This window comes from Physeter macrocephalus, chromosome 1 (genome assembly GCF_002837175.3).
Source record: "Physeter macrocephalus isolate SW-GA chromosome 1, ASM283717v5, whole genome shotgun sequence".
Lineage (NCBI taxonomy): Eukaryota > Metazoa > Chordata > Mammalia > Artiodactyla > Physeteridae > Physeter > Physeter macrocephalus.
In genome coordinates this window covers 75,821,841-75,845,189 of record NC_041214.2, presented here as the reverse complement: position 1 = coordinate 75,845,189, position 23,349 = coordinate 75,821,841, and the positions used below count along the sequence as shown (strand labels likewise).

Here is a 23,349-nt window from a genome sequence, read left to right as displayed (position 1 = left end):
TTAGTTCCCCGATCAGGGATTGAACCCTGAATTGGAAGCATGGAGTCTTAACCACCAGACTGCCAAGGAAGTCCCAGAAAGCACATATTTTCTATTCAACTAAGGCATTTCCAAATTTACACTGGATGGTTTTTCATGAATGATACATTTTCTAATTGAAGTGTGTTGGTCTTTACAGTTGGTGCATTTGAATCAGACAGCTTTTCAGGAACTGTACCAATAAGCTATAAAACTTGGGTAACAAAAGAACTTCTGGATATTTGAAAACTGCAGTTAGTGAAAGGCATAATGGAATTTCTGTACTCTAATGGAGGGTAAATGTAGTAAAATTTAGATTAAAAAACTCAAAAAAACTTGGCAGTGCTGGTTGTGATGAGCATAGAGTGGCTTAAAATGCATTTAAATAATGGAAAAAGACTTTTACTTACATAGGAAAATTTTTATTTGATAAATATAATTTCATAAACTTTAAAAAATTACTGAGAGCTGTACAATGGGTATACTACATTTACTGACAATGCAGATAATTTAGATATTAGACAGCCACAGTGTCTGAGGTCCAAAATTTTAAACTGAGTGTTGCGACAGTATTTCCAACTACTAATTATTCATAAAAATCTAAGTCACCATTATTACAAACATATCATGAGTTATGATCTATTTTTTGCAGGAATATCATTCAGGTTATCTCACATAAACAGCACTTTAATAATGTTCTATTTTTATGAAAATAGATGACTCATATCAGGATAGAAATAAAAATGTCTCTAAAGGGGGACCAAAAGTAATAAAACATGTTTTACATAACTCTTTGGTGTGTTAGTTTTATTAATGCCTGCTTGTATCATACTCCAAATTGATCTTTACGGGAAAACCACAAACATGGATGATTTTCCCTTTCTCCCCAGTCCCCAATAACTTTTCAGAGCAGCGTATGTTAAAAACTTTTGGTATTAATTATAAATTTTTTAGTGGCCATGACTCCTGCCTAACAGACAGGAGTCTGAAGCTTACCACAGAAGCCCAATTTCACAATCTTAATGCAGTAGAAACGACCCTGGTCTGAGTAAGGTATTCCCTAACTGGATGATTTGCCTCTGTTTAACCTCCTACTCAGGACAGTACCAGAGTTTGGATCAGGTCTGGGAAGCCTTTATACCTCAGGGAGATTAAGACGCAAGGAGGAGGCTAGTTAAGAGAAATTCAAACTAAATTCTCCCCTTTTTTCTTCTCAACCCCACAGAAAGGCTGGGTAGCTATAGTTCTCCTGGCCCATACTCTACTCCTTCTGGGGTGAGCCTAATGCTTGCTAAAGCTGAGGCAGGGTGCTGAGTCACCTAAAGCAGCCGACAGGCAATTTTGGAAACTGACTTGGTGCTTGCTGCTATCTTCAGGGCTACAGGCTTCAGGCTAGGCAAAAGCAAGCGAGGCAAATAGATTTGAGACCACTCACTAGCAGTAACACATGTAGCATCGTACCCTGGTTTTGGCAGATAAGAGTAAGTTAATTATCAACATCATACTTTCCAAAGAATTTAAAAGAAATATGCAAGGGAGAAAATTTCTGATTACTCATTATGCAGTAATAGTTTTACAATATGAATATTTAGCACTAGAAAATGACTGCAAGTTTGTAGACAACAGTTACTTTCTTAAATAAACAGAAGAAAACCCCTTTCTTACAAGATAATCTTCTTTTAAATGGAGTAGGTTTTGAACAGACTAGGAGAAGCATGTCAGCAGATACTATTAACTTTTTTCAGATATAAAATTCTTACATAACTTCAAATACTGAACGCAGAAAATTGCATCAATCACACCTTGAGCGCCATATAGGCTAGCTGACCTCATGCCTTGCTGTAGTTGGTCAGAGACTGCTTGATGGCTTTGCAGTCCTTCCCTAGTGTTAGTAGTCAGTTAAACTGATGGCAAATAAACACTGTAAGGTAGATGTAATGCAGGGCTACTGAATGTCATTTTGTTATATGAACATTTTATAAGACATTCTAAGAAAAAGCAAATTCTGTATTATTCTCCACTAATACTCTACTGAATATTTTCTGCAATATTTCCTCTTCTGGAACATGAGCTGGTAAGGGTACACACTGTACATTTTATTATCCCTTTACTGTATTTTCAGGATAACAGTATCTTCCTAAACTCAATATAAGTTAAAGAAGGGCTATTTATGAAAATTAATATTTAGGCTGAAATTCATAACCTAATATCCTTGCATTATTGAAACAGACAAATGTTATATTAGCAAGAAAACAGTTTACCAGTGAACAAAGGTGAAGTCTTAATTCTACCATTCTTTCCCTACCAGCCCAATTCCACAAGTCTTATATTCATGAAATGGGAAAGGGGTGGAGGGTGGTGCAATAAACCTACAGAAAGGAATTATCATATTCTCCAGGGAAAATTTTGGCAACACCTTACTTAACCATTTCCATACAATTCTGAATGTATATGTACACAATAATATGCTTAGGGATGAGTAACAGTTCTTTAATAATCATTTCCAAGTTTTAAAACATTACTTTTTATCAAAACAAATGACAACACTGGATCTACATGATAAACTCAGGATGAAAATCAAGTATTGAACTGCAGTGAGTTAACAGCAGTAATACACACCTGATTAATCATTTTTAGCATTTAAATTTACTGCAGCCATTATCCCATATAATTTAGCATTTTAGACTTTGCTTCATTTACATTCTATAGCCACACCTTATAATGGGACACTGGGCAGATTTCACTTCACTGTAGTAGTCTGCTGTAAGTTAGATAACGTATACTAACCTAAAAATAACAGGATTCTCATCTGAAATTCTTTATTCTAAAAGCTAGCTTATTGAAAGGCAAGAGCAATTCTGAGCTAGTTACAGAAAGAGGCTCTTCTCATTTTATTGATTTAATTATCCTAATATTTTGATTTGTATAATTAAAAATATTTGCAATATTTAAATAGTTTTCAAACTGGTTTTTTATTGATTATAGTTGAATTTACAACAGTGTCATAAAATACTATACACAGAGCCTTCAGATAGACAAAAAAAGCAAATTTAAATATATTAACCAGATTAAAGCATGCAAAAGATCCAATGATAAACACATTAAATAATAATATGCTAATGGTGTCTAATTTACCCACTTATAGGTTCTTCACATTGTCACAAAAATAGTAAACATCAATTTGAAATTTGGTGAATGGACTTGATTCCTGATTTATAGGTAAGATATGATATACCCTTTGCATGTATATGGTTAACTTAACTGGTTGTGTTACAGTACATTTAGAGAAGTTTTGGTACTGGTATATATTTACTACCCATACTGCAGTAAATAATGGTTGGAAATGCATTCTCCTAATTTGCTCTGTGAACTTAGAAAGCACTAATGAATGAACAAACATGGGTCACTGAGGGACCAAAATTCCTTACTATTCACATTAACTTTTCCCATGAAAAGTTTCAAATATAACTCTAATAAAAAAATAGAGTTTTCAAGGCAAACTTTTCAGCATAATTTATAGAGGCAGATTTAAACAGAAGACTCAATAACCAAGCCATACTAAAAAATACAATTAACTAGGAATTAGCTCCCTTTTCTACCTTGATGTTAAAATATTTAGTGGCCTTAGCAAAAGGCTGAAATGACATTGGGAGTCCCGTAAGCACATGGGGACAACCCAGATAAAGAGATGAAAAATGTCCCTTTATTCATAAATTTTAACATGTTTAGATTTAAATTAAGAGGGCGGCTGACAGGGGTGCATGGTAATGCTTTTTGTTTGTTTGCCATTATGACTCTGAGTGGGCATGAACTACTCCAGAGATTTCAGAAAGTAATTCCGCAGAGGTAGTGTGGCCATTACCAGGATGATCACACGGAATTTTAGGAAAGGAGTTGAAATGGCTCCCACAAAGTACTACTGCCCCTTTAACAAGTAGACGAGTCCATTGTGGAGAGAGTCAAGATGCTCCTGTCGTTGGTATAGAAAGGATCCGATGCACTCCATGATCTAAAGTAACAATAAGAGAAAAGTTTGGCTCACCAGGACCTATGTTTCAATCGAGAAAAAATTTTACTCTAAAACTTAGGACCAAAATGCGATTTGAGTATTAAAATAAGCACTGATTGATTCATTTTTAAATGCTAGAGTTAAGTTCTTCTTACTAGCATTGAAGGACCATTCTATTTACATTATACAAACATTTGGGAAAAATAATGCTCTAGTCATCATATAAAAATATTAGCCAAAATTCATTAGCATTAAAACAATTTCTATAGGTAGTAAAGCATGAGACACTCAAAATCTTAATTCAATAAGAAACAAGTCTGTTATTAAGAGGTATGAACATTTGGTTTTACTGAAAAGCAACTAGGCTGTATTTTGACATCACGAAAGCGAACAAACAAAAATCCCACTTACCAAAAGCTTTGGAATGAAACAGTAGTATGTTCATATGATATTATTATTTCTTTTCAGGTATAAATTCTATTCTAAAGGTTTTAGTGTTAATTATCTTGAACAAAGTAAATGTTTTGACTCAATAGGTATCAAAGACACCTAGAAGTCACTAGGGGGTTTTCACTTAACTAAGAACAAATGATCCTCTACTGGTCTGGAAAAAGTTAACTACTGTCTGTCTAAATGATACGGCCATAAGCAATTCATTATATAATACTTTATTTGCAGCTGTACCAATTTCAGCTAAAATAACTTAAGACTAAAAATAGCCTGCCATGCTTAAAATGGTCTAACCTATTTCAAGGACAGTATTAGGATTACCAAGTTAAAGGTGGCTTTTCTTAGAAGACTAAAAGCACTTAATAAATACATTTTATGTAACTTTTTCCAGGGCTCCCACTTTCCTTAAATAAAGAAGTTAGACAAAGAGATTAGCACTTAAAATGGCCCAAATTCACTTTTATAAAAAATCTGCTGTTTCCTAGAGACTAAAGTTTGTATGTAGTTCAATTTTAAACCGATTAAGTGAGCACAGTCACAATGAAGACTGGAACCTAGAAACTTTACAAAGTTGGCAAAGAGGAAGACAAACAAGCAACAACCATACCAGTGGTTTACAGGTTCTCTAATTTTACTAGTTTCCAGAAAACTTAAACAGTATCTACCTTCGTTTAAGAAGGGCTTGCTCACTACGGTCTCTCTAGAACCTAGAACTGTGCCATAGTAGGTACTCAGTATTTGTAAAATAAATGAATGGAGTAAGACTATGAACATTCCTTAGAGTAAGTATTTATGCAAGAAAAAGTATGCTCAGACACACATGACAAAACGTAACTATAAACAATACTCCCAAACTGCCAATATTTTAGTTTTTCCTCTTTTCCAACCATTGCTTACACAGAAGAATCTTATTAGGTAAGGTTTCCTTCATTTTTTATCTTTTCAAAGCACACATGTGCATTCATATTGTTAAATATCATATTTGACAGAACATTAAACACCAGAACTACATATTAACTATTAACTCCTTTCTACTTAAAAGACAGTTTTGATTAGGATAAAGTAACTGTTGGTAAATTACATACAGAAAAGCATTTATTGCTGAAGTACAGCCCTTTAGAGTACAACATGGCATATCCTTTATATAGCACCATGATGCTATCTTTGAAACAGAGCTTGCAATATGGCATATTCCTTTGACAACATCAATTACTAAAATGTAAGTAGAATTTTTGTGCCTGGATGGTAAAACTTTATTAGTAAAGAAATCTGTCATATGAAAGCACTAATTGTATTTCTCAAGTGAAGACCATTATCTCTTATGTTTAATTAATGTTAATGGAACAAATATCCAAAGGGTTCTACATCTTGTAAATAGAGGTATCAATCTTGCCCTACCTTTTAAATTAGACATGAGAGAGAAATGTAGAATAGATGCTATTCCAAAAGCAAAACAGAATGCCAAATATATTTCACTAAAACAATTACAAGTAAAAAACAAAAACAAATGACTTTTCAAAGTATAAATATGTTAATGGATCCATGGCAATATTCATATAGCCCTTAGAAAAGCACCAGGTGGTTCTGAATATTGTATAATTTTATCCACTAAAAAAAAATAGAACAAATCTCAAAAGACTTTTTAGATTATTCATTTGAAGAAAACAGGGAGATAATGACAGTAGTAACCAAGAGCATAACCTGAGATGCTGGACAAAATTGGAAAGGTATTTATAGTCTGTCAAATAAGATATTCATTACTGTTAAACATTTTATTAGAAAAAAAAACTCTTAAAAAAGAAAAAAGTGAGATACAATTTTAAGGGGAAAGAAGTGCAGATGAGAAGAGACACCTTCAACAGAACATGCAGAAATAAATCCCATAATTCCCTTGGGCAGATTCAAAAGGGATAATGCAGCATAAAAATGGTTATGTAAAGAATAATGGGGTGCATCACCTAAATAGTTGATATCCAGAAAATGGGAATATATATAAAGCAGAAAAATATTCTGGGATCATTTAAAATTAATTCTAGTCTTTTTTTAGTAGTTAGTGAAGATGTAATTGTCATTAAAGAGAATATCGTGTTGAAAAAGATGTTCTAAAAATTCTATACAAGTTCTACAGTAGTCTCTTAGTCTAACTCCCACCTTAGTTCTGTGCAGTAAAGCTGTCTTATACATTAGGTCTTTCCGGAACTTCCTTAGGGACACTTGTTGGCCTGGGTACATGACAGAACTACTTTCTTATAATGCATTTCATAATACAATTGTGTAAATCATAACATACAAGTCCTAATAAATTTAGGTGCTCATAGTAATTCTTACATGTGGAATAAAATGCCTACAAAATAGTATCACAGCATTATGGAAATATTTTTGATCACATTATAATCAACAAATGGGGACTGAAACCACAGACATTATGTTATTAACATAAGAATGTTATTTATAAATGCAACTGTACCATAAAGAAATGGCCACAACTAAAGGCAAAGTGGGAACTAACAAGTTCACCAGTAAAAGTTACCTGAATTCTATGATACAAGAATGATGTCATACTCATCATTTTTAAAACATAAAGCCAACCAAATATTAAAAATTCTTTTATCAACAGATAAAAGTAGTGCCTCCCCCGCCCTTTATTCCCTGCTCCTGGGGTCTTTCCAACCTTTTCCCTGGCGTGGCACATGTAGAAGAAAGTGATACTATTCATGTGGCACGCTGTGAACATGGAAATCACCATCCATCCCTGCCCATCCGTAACCCTTCATGCACACGAGTGCACTGCTGCTCTGACTTTGAGACTTTGATATCATTCACCTAAAGAACACCAAAGTGTGAAAAAAATTATTTCTATTCCTTAATATTCCCTAAATAATAACATGTCTCTTAGGGAAATGTATAAAGAATTGAATCAATTTCACTTTTAAATAATTTAAGTGGTATATACCAAAAAATGGTATTTTTGTTATGATCCAAAAGAGCAAATCTAATTCAAGAAACACATTTGGGAGGAGACAAAAACACTAAAATTCTTCTAAACCATACTTTAAAGAGCCTGTTCTAATATAAACTTTTAATTAGACCATAAATACCGAGTATAAACTTAAAATATCACAACTTATTTTAAAACCTCATTACACACATAAAAAGGTGTAGGAGAGCAGAATTTCAGCCTTTTATGTTTATAAATACCTCAAAGTCTCAAATGAGTGACTAGACAATATACATGAAGAATAAGAAAGGCAAAATCTTTTGACTTTACTATTATGTGTAGATTATCTTGTAAATACAAAAAGCAAACATACAAGCAAAACAAATACAGGAAATAAAACAACGGTTTAGGTATATAATCAAAAAAAGAAAGTTATAAAAACGAAACGAGTACCAGATACACACTCCTATTCACCACATTTGAGAAAGACTGTAAAGCAAGATTTTTTGTTCATTAGATGAAAAGTCTCTTCAAAGGTGCTTTCTGTTCCTTTGTTAGTGAAAGAAACCCCTACACCCTAAAGCCACGAAGTGAAATACCATCAAAGAGTACTAATAAACAGCATACTTCCTGCTTCAGTTGGTAAAACCAGGGGCTGATTTATTAGGTATCTAGAGATGCAGGTTCATCCTGTTCCAGTTTATAGGATACTCATCTGCAGCAAAGGCTACTTAGAGAAATTTCACACCTGCTGACATGGGACGGACTACATCTTCCTATTACTCGTTCCAGCATTCTTCCAACAGATGCGCACGCTGTTTCTCCTTCTGAGAAACAGCACATGGAGTCCAAGCACTTGATACTTGAATTTGTTTCAGTAAGCTGAAGGAGTTGAAGGAGAAAAATATTAGTTATTTATAGATTTGTACTTCCAAAAAGCATTAAAAAAACTGCAACAAGCACTTCAAAACCAAAAGTAATATATACATGTTTTCTATAATATGGAAATGTATGGAAGGCTTTAATTAAGAGTAACCATACAAAAATATTTAAAAGGCACTGTGTCCTAAATTAGAGGCTGAGTAAAATCATTATCTAAAACAAGTAGCTGGATACTATATAAATCTGCAAAGATTTTATATTTTAATATCTTAATATATTATGAATAAAATGATTTATTTACATCAACCACTCAGAGACTTAATGAATTCTCATTCTTCTCTGAGCTTTTGTTTAGGTGAAATGCTCCTGCAACTTCAATTAAAAATATCTGGTAATTGAGAAAAGTAGAGTTTAAATTATTTTGAAGACTGGGAAATAACCAGGCAGAACCAAATCCCAATCTTCAACAATAACAACAACAACAGTAGCAAACACCTTACGTAGTGCCAGGTTCTAAACACCATATAGATATATATATGCACATCATAAATAATTCTTGAAAAAAGCATCATCTGCCTTAAATTGCTAAGCAACTATTAAGTGCTAACCACGCCCATAATAAGTTCGTCTTGCTTTTTAAAAATTAACTGATGACACATTATTAAAATAAAGAAGTAACTAAGTAGTACTATTTAGATTTAAAACTGAATTAACTCTGTAAGCTTGCAAGATTTATATTGACTGAGGGATAAAAAACCTGGCAAGAAAAACTTAAAGCCACAGTACTAATAATTTCAATCCTTTTAAAATAAGGGGGAAAAAATGGTATGACCACATAGCCCAATGACTCCCAACCCTAGTTTTGACACAGTCAAGGGTACACCTAAATTTCTCAAGGGTTATCATTTTAAACAAACTTATTTTTCACTCATTTTCCATTACATATATAACATATTGCATAACAAATCTTTCAAAAGTGTAGAGGAAGGAAAACAACAAAAATAGATTCATTAGAGTGCTGCAATTCACAAAGGTTGGGAATCACCAAGTGTTGAGTGTAGGCATGGCAACAGGGGACACTTGTGGAGACACTCATAATGGACAGAAAACACGAACATGATGAAACATAAATAATCTGGCATTCTGAACCTAAGCAACTGGTGAGGTCCTGCAAAATCCCTGCTCAGAATAATCCTGCCAAATACCAAGCAGTGCGAGACAACTTGGTTCCTGTTAGGCAATGAACTGATTGCATCAATGTCCTAGGATCTGCTAAGCACTGAGGAATAGCCAAATTTTACTTATTCTTTCATTATAATACCCTTGGGTTTAGGACTGTTTACGATACTATTTCTTAAACTGTGTATTATGAGATATTTACAGACATTGCATGAAAAAAAGTTCTGTGGCCAATTAAGTTTGAGAAACACTAGTTCAAGGAATGTCTAAACAGACTTCGTGAGTAAAGGACTGTCAGTAAGTCAGGTTGTGCAGTCAGTCTCCAGGGAGACAGCTAGACATGGTGCAATTCTCAAATTTGTTTTTTTCAGTAAACTCCCCTTCCTCCCCTCCCCACATGGAACATTAATCAACACCAGGAGGAACATTAATATTCAGTGGAAGATTTTAGGAAATGCTGGTTTAGGCAACAGGATTTCACCAGTTTCCCAGCTTCCTCCATCTCAAAGCCATCCTCTGTAGGAAGCAGGACTTTAGAGCTCCCACATGCTCAAGGATAAAGTACTGCACCTCAAAGAGGCCTGTAGGGCCCTTTATAACCTGATCTCAGGCTGCCTTTCCTGCTCTACTTCTGAATGCTCCTGTACAGTCTCCACGCAGCCAACCAGGCAGTGCTCCCTGCCTGTGGGATGTGTCAGGGCCTGTCACCAACTGGGGGCAGAATGCTGACCCCTAACACCAAGTTCAGTTTAAATACCATCATCTCTATGAAACCTCCTCCACCTCTCCAACTATCAGTACTATCTCCTTCTCTCTAGATTCTATTCCAATTCTTGTTTGTATCATTTAAACGACAGAAGCACTTAAATTCAACTTATACTTCATTGAGCAAGGCACTGTGCTGGTTCCTAAAGGGGACAGCAACCCTGCTTTCAATCTGTTGAGTAAAGGATAAAGAAAAGGGTGGGAGATAAGCCAGGAACAAGTAATAATGGCAGTTACATTAATGGAATGCTTACTATGTATGTGCCAGTTAGTATGTAAGATGCTTCTCATGGATTATCTCATTTATAACCACCTTTTCAGACAGGCACCAGACTCATACACATTTTACAGATGAGGAAACAGCGAAGTTAAAAATACATTCATGCTCTCCCAGCTGGGGCTTGAGTCTTGGTTTGATTCCAGAGCCCAAACCTCTTTACTATGCTGTTATACTGCCTTCTTATAACTATGGTATGAAGCAGAGTACAATATCGAAAAAGAGGAAGGAAAGCTCAAACCCAGCTGTTGTTGTTGGTATTAGTGGGAGAGCATGAGAGATTTGATGAAAAAGATGGCATACTGAAGACTGGATGGGATTTCAATAGCTGGAGATGGGAGAGAAACAGCATTCCAGGCTAAGCAGAGAGAATGAGTAACTGCGTGGGCAGAAAAGTATGATGTGCATTTAGTGCATGTTTAGCCTAAGTGTAGAGAGAGTAGTTGTTACTCCTACCCCCTTGCAAAAAGACCAGTGTGACTCAAAGTGTGATCTATGGATCACTGTTGGTCTGAAAACACTGTTACTAGCTCATGAGAGACAAGTGCATCTGGTCCGTGAGAGTAAGAGATTAGATAATTTTATGGCAATTTGACAGAATACTTTTGTAACTGTTGAATCTAATTTAAAAATTGGGGCTTATTTTATATATCTTTTAAATTTCATTTCCTAGTAATTCATTTTTATTGTATTTTACAAAAGTATTGGTCCGTGATGAATTGGAAATGAACAACAACAAAACAAACAAGAAAACAAACTGGTATTCACAACATTTATCTGGGGAGCACTGAACTAGACCAGAAACTTGAAAGAGCAAGGGGTTTGGTTCTTCTTAGCTTAACAACATGTGCTCTACCACTGCTGGTGCTCAACTAGCTGACAGGGATTCACTAAGATAACATCTATAAGGTCAGCAGCATTTGAGTGTCCACATACATGCAGAACACTGCTTAGGTATGGATCTGCTTTGCATTCATCACCTTTTACTTTAAAACCTAAGGACAAGTATTAAACTAAGGGCAACTCAACACAGAGAGTAAACATCTTAATATGTCAAAATACTATAAAGAAATGACTTTTTCAGATCACCTTCTGAACTAAGCAAAATATATTTCCTTTTTATTCCCTAAGGAGAAAAAAAAAAACCCACCTGCTTTGAAAATGCTGGTTAACTGTGTTTCTGTAAAGCTATCTATAGAAAACACTATGCTGTTCTCTAGCAAACTTCCAAGCTTCATCACTTTTCCATATATACATCTTTGATCTCATATCATAGCTTCCAGTATAACCGGGGGTGGAGCATTTAGATCTCATTTCAAAGTAAGGAGAGGGAGTCATTACCTTTTTAAAAAAGAGACTATTAATAAATACTAGAAAAGAAAACAAGCAAAGTAACAGGAGTGAGACCCTACCTGGTGGCACTAAACAGTAACTTTTAACTTAACAGAAATTTTGATTTATTGGTAAGACTCACTCTCCACCACATTTACTTCCCAGAAACAACCACATAACTTAGAGCTAAAAGGGCTGACAAGCAAAACAACTATGGAGATCCAACATGGGTATGTATGGCTAATAAAAATTTTCATCTTTATAGAACTTCCCTTTTGAAATAAATTCTGGCTCACTGCTCTTATTTCCATTATTTTCACATCAATGATGGTAAACATTCAGAAGTTTCTCCTGTTACTTCTACAAAAATCTTCCTTAAATTTTCTAAGTGTTGGAAAACTGTCATACATTTCTAAGTTTTTTAGTCACGCCTATGACATTTTACCCTATCAAATCAATAAAGTTCTTTAAGTTTAGATAAAAATTATTTATTGACCATATTTGTTCTTTTGCCCTTAAAATTGTTTTATATACTTCATAATCAAAGTGAACATCTTGCTTAGCCTTAAAGGAGATATTTGGAAAGAAACCTTAAACTATAATTATGGAGGGGAAAAAAAGGCTTCTGTTTAAGGAAATGTTTTTCTTTTAAATGTGAGATCAAAAGTCATCAAATATTACCAATTTCCATATTTGGTTAAGAATAATAAAACCCCTAAAACAAGTTAATAGCTTCAAGTTCTTATTCAGAATTGGAAGAGGTACCTGTTTAATGATGCTATTTAAATAACTGCTTCTCTTACTCAAGGCCTCTTTCTCCAAAACATGCTGTAAGCTCACATTTACTCCCCTGGACTCCCTTGCCTTTCTTTCTCACCAAGTAAAATAAACAATTTTGAAAGCCAATTATAAGTATAAATAAAATACCTCTATACTGACTTTTAGGGATCTCCAGAATGAAGGAGATTTCCATATGTGTTGCCTAAATTTAAGTGTGAAAATAAGCATACAATATGAATTCTATTTATTAGGTAAGCTTATTTTAATAAACTCGGCTTATTCCTTGTTTCAAAAAGACTGAGGCCCCTTTATTTTAATGATGTGATTGCAAAATAACAATATCTGACTAGGAATTTGTAGTTTAGGTGAACAAGAGTATGAGTTATCTGTGAAAAATCATAAAATCTCCAATTTTAATGTCATGGAGATGGTAAATCAGAATAGCAACAATTAACTAATCAGCACAGTTGATGTTAAGAAATCAGTTTCTAAGTATCAATCATTCACAGCATATCATTACCATTTGGTAGAAATAATATCAATACTAACATTTTTCTTCATTTTGACCTCCAGATGAAAATGCTGTTCAATAAGTCAGCACAGATTTGAAAATAACATTAGTTTTGTAAACTGTCACACTTAATCAGATATGCATCTAGGTCCTGCCTTATTAGTCTTTTAAATGTTCGATTGTATTTGTTTACAAAATTTTACTCATTCAGAAAAGTGTAGCTTTTAGTGGCCAATAACTAAATACAGGCCATTAAGGTTTTCTGTTCCTTTTGTAGTTCACTGCTTTGTTAAGTGAAGCAACAGCTGTACGTATCTTTGTCACACAAGAAGAGGAAGGTGACTTGTAGTTGGTTGAAACTGCTTAAAATGTTTTTTGTTGGTGGTGGTGGCAGATTTCAGGGCTGGGGCTTAAGCGTCCTGGGTTCACAATGAGTAAGGTCAGTAGCCGTAGCATCCTGTTGATATCTCTATGGTAGCTAGGTGCAAGCTGGAAAGAGGGCATCCAGAGTAGGGCCAGGAATCCAAAGACAAAATGTGACAGAACAATGAAGGCCTAAGAGGCAGGGTGACGTAGAGGGAGATGACTAGGAGAGTCGAGCCCATGGCAACATTTAGGGCTCAGCAGAATTCTGCCTGATTTGGCAAGGCTGACCAAATTTTGATTAGAGAAACAACTGCCATTTCAAGACAGAAAATATAGGAGAGAGATATTATTTAATACTTTTTAAAAAGTGATTTTTATCTCAAAATATATGCCAAAGACAGAAATATATGAGATGAGAAATACTCAAGATACATTTCATTCAACTAATTAAAATTCAGTGATAAGCAGAAAAAAACTGCAGATCAGGGTAAACACCTCCAGCAATTTTACTAAAATCATATCCATGGTTTGAAGGCTCTTCTACTTTCTTGTTTATAGGAAGAGAGACCACACGTCACAGGATGATAAAAGAATTCACATATCATTCCTTTGTAAAAGTAACCATAACAAGGCCCCTATTATTTAATAGGGGTATTCTAAGAACCCAATTCTCAACTGTTCTATACATTTTAACGGACATATTAAAGTAAAGCAGCACCATATCCATGTCTTTTGAAATATCCACTTGAGCTCGAATCTTTGGCGAACTTTTATCGCAGAGGACATAATTTCACAGTATTAGCACAATCAGTTCCCAAATGGATTATGTGCTCTGGGAATTAACCAGGACATCATATAAATCCCAGCCAGCTTCCCCTCTTTAATCAATGAGTTCTTCAGCTGAGTTTTCCTTGTAGCCAATGAGGGCATGTTCTAAAAACTAAAAATCTTTCTATATTTATCAAAGCAAAATACAAGATAAATATATTATGAAGGTAATCATATGAAATATGAAATATCCCAAAACAAAATAAAAATACAGAATTGTTTTGAATTTCTTTTCAACTAATAATAATAATGACTGGGAGTTGATTAATCATCAACATTTTCCATTTTGGGCAATTCACTAAAGGAATCTAATTTTAAAAATATGTCTTCCAGAATAATTCACATTTTTTCAAATTATTGTACCTGTTCCACTGTCTGATTTATAATCTTCAAGTAGCTTTGTTTTAAAGTTTCACCATTTATGAGGGTTATCTCAGATGAGACAATAGCACCTTCTTGACCAGTAATTAGAATGTACAAAGTGGCAAATAGCCCAAGTAAAAATATAATTACTAGTGGTAAGAATTTTTATCTTCCATGGTTACTACCAATTAAAATATTTTGCATATCCCATTTAGGTCTAGAAGTGGTTGTTAGGGTTTAATTCTCAAGAGGGAGTGAATCAAGTCCTCATTAATTCATACTTTTTTAATACAAAGATGTAACTATGAAAGTTTATGAAAAGTAAGAACTGAGAGTTTGGTGAATACCAGTCAACAGAAAATTATTCAGTACCAAGTCTAAGCAGTCACTCATTTGACCATTCAACTCAAGAGGTAGACTTAGATAAGTAATTCAGTGTCTAACTACGTTAACATGTATAAAATGACACATAACTACAAGTGGGAAAAGTGATTTGGGAAATAACAGAAATAGCATGACATATTTTCAAAAGAAGTGAAAAGGAATAAATTCTTGAGTATAAGACAATAGGTTAGAATTTGAAGTAAAGTAAGATTTAACACTAGAACTCCAAAGAAAGATTAATGAAATATTCAGGTATGGACATATAAAAAATGTGAAGATCATAAAAAAGGAAAACAGGTAAACAAAAACAATATATGAGAAACGGTGAATGAATTAGTAAAGTAAAAACTGAAATGTCAGGCCAGTTCTCCCATAGCATGCCCCAAGCTTGAGAACTTAGCAGATATGTCCCCAGGAAGGTCCAGCGCAGTACTACCTAGTGCACGTAAGAACTGTCCTGCTGGCTGCAAGCCTCAGCTAGCAGGTGCCTACTGTCCTCCCCTCTGTGCTTGCTTTCAGCAAATTCATATGCTGAGCTGACTGAACCCTTATCTTCTTCCATCTGGAAGGACAGAAAAGCAACAAGTCTCATATTACAGAACAATACTCTCACTGTATATAAGTTTAGAATCAAAATAGCAAATTGGGGTCCACAATCTGTGAGGCACAAATGAAAGTTCACACAACACAACATTCATTTACTGTCACAAAAGAGAGCAAATAGTAGCTTCTTAAGGAGCATACAACAGAGCATACAAAAAAAAAGCCATGATTTTCTGGTGCACAAAGTTAAATTAAAACCAGGTTTCCATCAATAAAATTAAATTTCTTCTATTAAACAAATTCCTTGCCACCAAGAGTTAGGGTTCTTATTGCAAAGGTATGTCCCATTTCGCATCTCTGATGCTCCCTCTCAGAAGACTTCTCTACTTTAACTGGACTTCAGCAGAGTGGAAGGGTCAATCATATGGCCTTTCAAATGTTAGACATATTAGTAAGGGGGAGCTTGACTTGATGTAGTAAAGAAAATTAATTTAATGCTTAATTTGAAATATATTTTTTAAGTGAGTGTTAACTTACTTATATAAATTTCTACTCTTTTGCTTTTCCTATTTTTCTTTTTTGGCTGTGTCTTGTGGCTTGTGGGATCTTAGTTCCCCGACCAGGGATTGAACCCAGGCCCTCGGCAGTGAAAGCACGAAGTCCTAACCACTGGCTCACCAGGGAATTCCCTCTATATTTTTTCAGTATTAGAAACCGAGTATGTGCCCATAGCCAAGCTAATTTTAACCTTTCTTAAATTATAAAAAAATGTCCTCAATAAATAAAAAACAATTTTTTCCCTCATTTCTATGTGTTTTCTCAGTCTTAGGACTAATCAATAATTATTTCTATAAAAAATGCTATAGTAAATTTCTTACATACATAAAATATAAAGTAGTAGAATTCCTTGGTTTCAAGAGTACAGTAAGTTTATGTAAAGGTAGATTATTATTATAATTTTGCCTATAACATAAAGGAGTGTAAAATACTCAAAATGAGTTTTCTTTTATTCAAAAGAAAATTATTAATAGTTTTGTGTTAATGGTCCTTAAGAAGTACTAACCTGATTAAAGATTTGAAAGCTCTTAAAGATATTCGATATATGCACAATCTTCCTCTCTGTCACAACAGTAAACAATTAAGCTACCATGGATCACACCCAGGAATACTGTTCAACGTAGTTCAAAAACAAGATGTATTCAAAATCCACAGCATGCATCAACAGACAGATGTTTGTGGACACTTGTTCTTCATGAAGCTATGAGCAAATGCCCATCCAGTGATCATTCACCACTCATGTAAGCAATTGTTATTTCTGCCTGGTCTTTGGTTGAGCACAGTATTTCTTTCTTTTTGTTTTTCTCTGATGCTGATAGTAAGCATATAGACCACAGTATGTAAAATAGTCATATGACAGCTGAAGAACCTAGAGGCTCAGAGCGGTGAACTAATTTCATTAGGATATAGAGGGTGCAGGGCCAAGGGCATGCTGTACTAGCATTCAGGCCCACCATCTCCCCAACAGGGCTCTTCTCCCTTTGTTACACCACCTGATTGGACAGTGCTTGCAGGAAACACTACCTGACTCATGTACCCTGCTCTCATTGTGTTCCTTCATAGATGAATGTTAAGCTTACTACTTTATTACACTATTAAGAAGAGTGGGATCTTTTTAATTTATGATCTCCGTGTATCATTCATTTTTAGTCTATCACTGCTCAAAAAATGTTGCTTGATTTGAGCCAGCATGATATGAGAAAATATGATTTAATAAAAACATTAAGATTATTCACAATGTTAAAATTAATCCTCACAAAAGTGCTTGCTGGAGTGTTCTTTTAAATAATGAGCTCTCCTATTGCCTTGGAGTTAAATAATTAGATGTTTGAAAATGTGATAAATACATACTGTTTTCAGAAGGCACATATAGATAAAATGTGATGCACATATTTGGCTCAACCAAAGGTGAAGGCAAATCTTCCAAGTTTGTTTTGATTTTAGTTCTTGTTTTAAAAATGAAATTTAGTTGACTACCACTTAAACACCCATTTGTATATTCATCTACAATTATTATACCTTTGTAATTCAAAGTAGAATATTTCAAAAATTCTGATGCTAATAGGAATAATAAAATCGAAAGGTTTGGTAAAATTTTGGAACAGCTCAAAATTATGAACTCATAGGATTACATAAGAAGTTATTTAAGCAGTGCTCTGTCAAAGTCATTCGTTTGATCAAGTGAACATAGATGGATTAGAAACCTTGAGAATAAAAAAGAATTAAAAAAAAATATACGACTAAAAATCCAGGGTGAGAAGTTGAAGGGTGCCAAAACAAAACAAAACAAAAAATTCAGTTATATTACTTTTCCTTTTCAAAGCAGACTGGAGTTAAAATTAATATATAGCTTTGGTATCTTAATATGAAAAGTTCTAGGATTTAAACTTTCATTCTCTTCCATCAAGACATCTTCGGATTACTGATTATTTTTTGTGGAAACTGACAGAATGGATCTGTCTGTGGAGATAAAGGTATATATATGAGATAAAAAATTTATTGTTAAAATCTTACCTATTGTTTAAGCAAAAAAAAAGGAAAAAAAATTAGGACACACTTTTGCATTATTTTAAAATAATTTGTAGTCAATAAACCTACTTGAAATCTAGAGTGATTTTTTTTCAGGGCTGAATTATTTATACCAATAAAATAATTAAAAAGTAAAAAAAAAGTATTTGTTCAATTTATAGATGCACTAAACAGCAGCAAGGATATGAAATGTTTCAGCAGCTATTACAGTGTACAAAGACAAATATACACATGTATTTGCAACATAGATTAAGGCAAGATAAAAAATGGGCAATTCTCACTTCCAAGTAACTGAAACTTAAAACTTTAAATTTTATGATGAATTTCTGTAGCTTAAATTACTCAACATGCATTCTTACGTACCAATATGACAAGCAGAAGCATTAGAATTGTGCTAGAAAAGGTAGTTAAGGTATAAAATATATAATAAGGTACAGATCTCTGTCCTGTTATGCTGAATTTTTGTCTCAAAGAAATGGATATATTTTTTCGGTTTTAACATACATATTGATAAAGGTCAAATTAGAGACAGAGCTGTGCTAACAAAAATGCCCCATTCTTAATTCATGCCTCTGCCCATCTTTTGAATATTTTTAAATTGACCTTTAGCATGCAGAAGAGTTAAATGAGGTTCTACTCCTCCTACTCTACCTAAGTTTGCTCAGCTGATTCCTTGCCCTCGACAATGGCTGCAGTGCGATGAACTCGTCACTGAAAGCGACTGTGTTGGAGTACATCTATAAGTGGACAGAAAAGGGATGGGACATACAACAAGTCAGTGAGCTTTATTTATCACCTAAGAGACAGACACAGGACAAGCTTTGTAAAGACATTTGTCCCTACAAGAGTAGGATATATCATACATGTTACACATACATAACTGACATTTGTAGGGCCATTGGCTTTGCTATCAAAAGAATTTATTCTTAATACCACATTGTTCTTCTGCAGAAAAACAAAGCTCAAAATAAATGCTGACAACTCTTCTTTTGATATGATTTTTCTTGCTACTTTTGGTAAGCAATGAAGTAAGTAGCTGACAACTTTCTAACAACTTTCTCAACATTTGAAATCAGAGGTGAAAGTACAAGGCTGAAATAATAAAGATTACTGACTATAGCAAAAGAATAATGTCACACACGGGATATGAATGACCATATACTGTCTCAACAAAAACAAAAACAATCCCCAGTAGCTAGAAAATCCCTGAGTGCAAGTAGAGATTTCCTCCTTAGATTATTTTTATTTCCATGTTTATTTTTTATTGATGTATAGTTGATTTACAATGTTGGGCCAATCTCTGCTGTACAGCAAAGTGACTCAAATTAAAAAATATATATCACATTCTTTTCCTCTTTAGATTAGATCACAGTTGAACATCCAGTCAAATCATTTAAAAGGAATTTAGTAGGGTAGAAAGAGAGATTATACTGGCTTTCATACATAGAAAAATGATTGATTTTTAAAATCAACTCCATTTTTAATCAATTTAACCTATGGTAAAAGAACTAAAATATATATAAAGTACTTTTAACTTTTTCTTGTCTAAGGGTCCGCCTTAGGTATCAAATATTTCCTGTGTAATCCTTTAAAAAGAGGTATATAAAAATGGTAATAAGGACTAATAGTATCACCTTTTATTATCATTAAGAAATCTCTATGAAAAGACATAATGATCTGCCTATAGAAAATTTCTAAGGATAAATGTAAAATCATTATTTACTTTTATAAACAAGTAAGTTTTTAAGTGATGTCATTAATATATTTTGGTGAAATATAACTATATAGCCAAGAGGGCAAGACAAATATGTTCTCCATAAAGATCTAGAAAAAGTATAATAGACAATGTATTAAAAGTAGTATTCTATTATCATGAATATCTCTGACGAGTAGAAAAAAGATAGGCAAACCTTTCTGATATATATTTAAGTAATATATTGCACGGTGGAAAAGTCTGCCCATACTGATATAAATATATGCATAGGCAGACACAGTAATCAGATTGTGCAAATTTTTTCAGCCCCAGCTGAAGATCAGTATCAGAGCAACAAACTCATCGTTCTTATAATTATGTTCTTACTGAGGACTTACTACATACAGACCCAGGGTTAGGCACTTTATATTAATGATCTCTAACCATCAAGTAAGGTAGCTATTATTCTGATTCTACAGAGGAAGAAACTGAGGCTTACGGAAGTGACTTGATTAAGGACATACATTTTATAAGTGGTTAAAACAGTATCTGAATTAAGTTTGTCAGGCTTCAGAGGACTATGCTGCTTCAGTGGTGTTAAAATGTATATTGGCTAGGACTGAGTGACCAAAGCAAATAAGTGCTAAAGAAATGTTAATATGATCAACTGAAATTAATACCAATACACTGTTTAAGAAGCCTAACTCAAATCACTAAATACTTAAGAAGCACTTATTCTATTTGTAGCATGAACACACAACTAAATTTCCAAAACTTGCTTGGCATATAGCAAACATGCAAAAAACAAAAACAAAAACTCCCACACAACCCTCAACCTAGGCAGAACTAAATGATTAATAAACTCTGTGTTTACAAGGGCATAAAAGTTGATTAGAATGTACTCTTGAGGACATATGTTCAGTGTCATGATACGGTTAATAGGACAAACCAATATTTCTAGCTTATGTACAAGTCAAATACACAAAAAAGTCAAATATACCAAATAGCTATCATTTCTTGAGGATATACTCTGTGTCTGAACATTATTTTATTTAATCCTTATTACAAATGTAATGAAACAGACATTTCTGTCATAATTTTACCCATGTAGAAACGGAGACTTAAAGTTACAGAGCTACTCAGTGGTAGAATGTGGGTTTTGAACCCACAACTATCAGGCCCTAAAGACCATATTTTTAAACACTATGTAACACACGGTTAATATCTGCTGTAGTTTAATATCATTAGTAAGTGTATAGTGAGAGAATATATTTTATAAAAATCCATTCTGTAGAAGTTATTTAGGTTAAAGAACTTATTTCATACTTTTGTTGAAAACAGTATGACCTGAAGTACTACTGAAATTCTAATGGTTCTACAGAAATGGATATATATCCCAATTATATATATTTCATAGAAGGCTGTGATAATACTATTTAAGACATATCTATACTATTATTTGGACATAACTTGATAGTTTTATACTTAAAATCTAGTTCTATTAATAACACAATGTAATTTTTAAAAATTATTTTTCACAAGTCATAAAATTCATAGCAACAATAACTTTAAAAATATCACATTAACAATATTTATATTGCAAAATACTTGATACAGGAATAGATAATTTCCTATTTTCTAATATAAGCAAATTATAATGACAGCTATTCATCAAGACTCCTAATTAAAAAGGTATTGTATATAAAAAGTGGTTACCTGTGCCTTTTCAATATTTGTAGGATGAAACTGTCGGTCAAATACTTTCTTCACAATATCAAGAAACAGGCATGAAACAACCATGAGAATTATGGCAAACCAAGCAGAACCACTTGACAGGAGCTGAATAAATACAAAGTACATATTCTGGGAGCTCAAAAATGGCCTACAAAGAAAGAAAGTGGGCTTAATAAAAGAAGAAACCAACAAGACAGATTCTTAAATCAAGACATTAAGTAAACCCACTATACATGAAGGTTACAATTTTAAGAATACTCCGGAAAATGTTCAAAATGTGGAATCAGTGTAATTTAATTAATCAACTAACTAATAAAACATGGTAGATTTTAATTGTTAAAAATAAAATCCGATTTGATGGAGAAATTAAAACCTTTACAGACAAGCAAAAGCTGAGAGAGTTCAGCACCACCAAACCAGCTTTACAACAAATGCTAAAGGAACTTCTCTAGGCAAGAAACACAAGAGAAGGAAAAGACCTACAAGAACAACCCGAAACAATTCAGTAAATGGTAATAGGACCATACATATCGATAATTACCTTAAATGTAAATGGATTAAATGCTCCCACCAAAAGACACAGACTGGCTGAATGGATACAAAAACAAGACCCATATATATGCTGTCTACCAGAGACCCACGTCAGACCTAGGGACACATACAGACTGAAAGTGAGGGGATGGAAAAAGATATTCCATGCAAATGGAAATCAGAAGAAAGCTGGAGTAGCAATTCTCATATCAGACAAAATAGACTTTAAAGTAAAAACTATTACAAGAGACAAAGAAGGACACTATATAATGATCAAGGGATCGATCCATGAAGAAGATATAACAATTGTAAATATTTATGCACCCAACATAGGAGCACCTCAATACATAAGGCAAATACTAACAGCCATAAAAGGGGAAATCGACAGTAACACAATCATAGTAAGGGACTTTAACACCCCACTTTCACCAATGGACAGATCATCCAAAATGAAAATAAATAAGGAAACACAAGCTTTAAATGATACATTACACAAGATGGACTTAATTGATATTTATAGGACATCCCATCCAAAAACAACAGAATACACATTTTTCTCAAGTGCTCATGGAACATTCTCCAGGATAGATCATATATTGGGTCACAAATCTAGCCTTGGCAAATTTAAGAAAATTGAAATCATATCAAGTATCTTTTCTGACCACAACGCTATGAGACTAGATATCAATTACAGGAAAAGATCTATAAAAAATACAAACACATGGAGGCTAAACAATAAACTACTTAATAACGAAGTGATCACTGAAGAAATCAAAGAGGAAATCAAAAAATACTTAGAAACAAATGACAATGGAGACACGACGACCCAAAACCTATGGGATGCAGCAAAAGCAGTTCTAAGAGGGAAGTTTATAGCAATACAATCCTACCTTAAGAAACAGGAAACATCTCGTATAAACAACCTAACTTTGCACCTAAAGCAACTAGAGAAAGAAGAACAAAAAAACCCCAAATTTAGCAGAAGGAAAGAAATCATAAAGATCAGATCAGAAATAAATGAAAAAGAAATGAAGGAAACAATAGCAAAGATCAATAAAACTAAAAGCTGGTTCTTTGAGAAGATAAATAAAATTGATAAACCATTAGCCAGACTCATCAAGAATAAAAGGGAGAAGACTCAAATCAATAGAATTAGAAATGAAAAAGGAGACGTAACAAC

At 33.6% G+C, this 23,349-nt stretch overlaps 1 protein-coding gene across 5 annotated transcripts in view; it reads right to left on the bottom strand.

The window, feature by feature from the left end:
- Positions 1-3,758: 3,758 nt before the first annotated feature.
- Positions 3,759-23,349, bottom strand: part of ATP11B (ATPase phospholipid transporting 11B (putative)) — a 125,734-nt gene continuing 106,143 nt past the window's right edge. The window contains exons 28-31 of one of the 5 annotated variants that reach the window (XM_024124353.3): positions 21,621-21,786; positions 18,863-18,948; positions 8,164-8,297; positions 3,759-4,027 (exon numbers count right to left, since the gene is read on the bottom strand). In XM_024124353.3, the coding sequence (XP_023980121.1) occupies positions 8,195-8,297; positions 18,863-18,948; positions 21,621-21,786 (355 nt within the window). In that variant the 3' untranslated portion in view covers positions 3,759-4,027; positions 8,164-8,194. Of the gene's footprint in view, positions 4,028-6,628; positions 6,700-8,163; positions 8,298-15,544; positions 15,645-18,862; positions 18,949-21,620; positions 21,787-23,349 lie in introns of those variants that run through there. The other 4 variants (XM_024124355.3, XM_024124354.3, XM_024124357.2 and 1 more) reach the window with 4 other exon arrangements.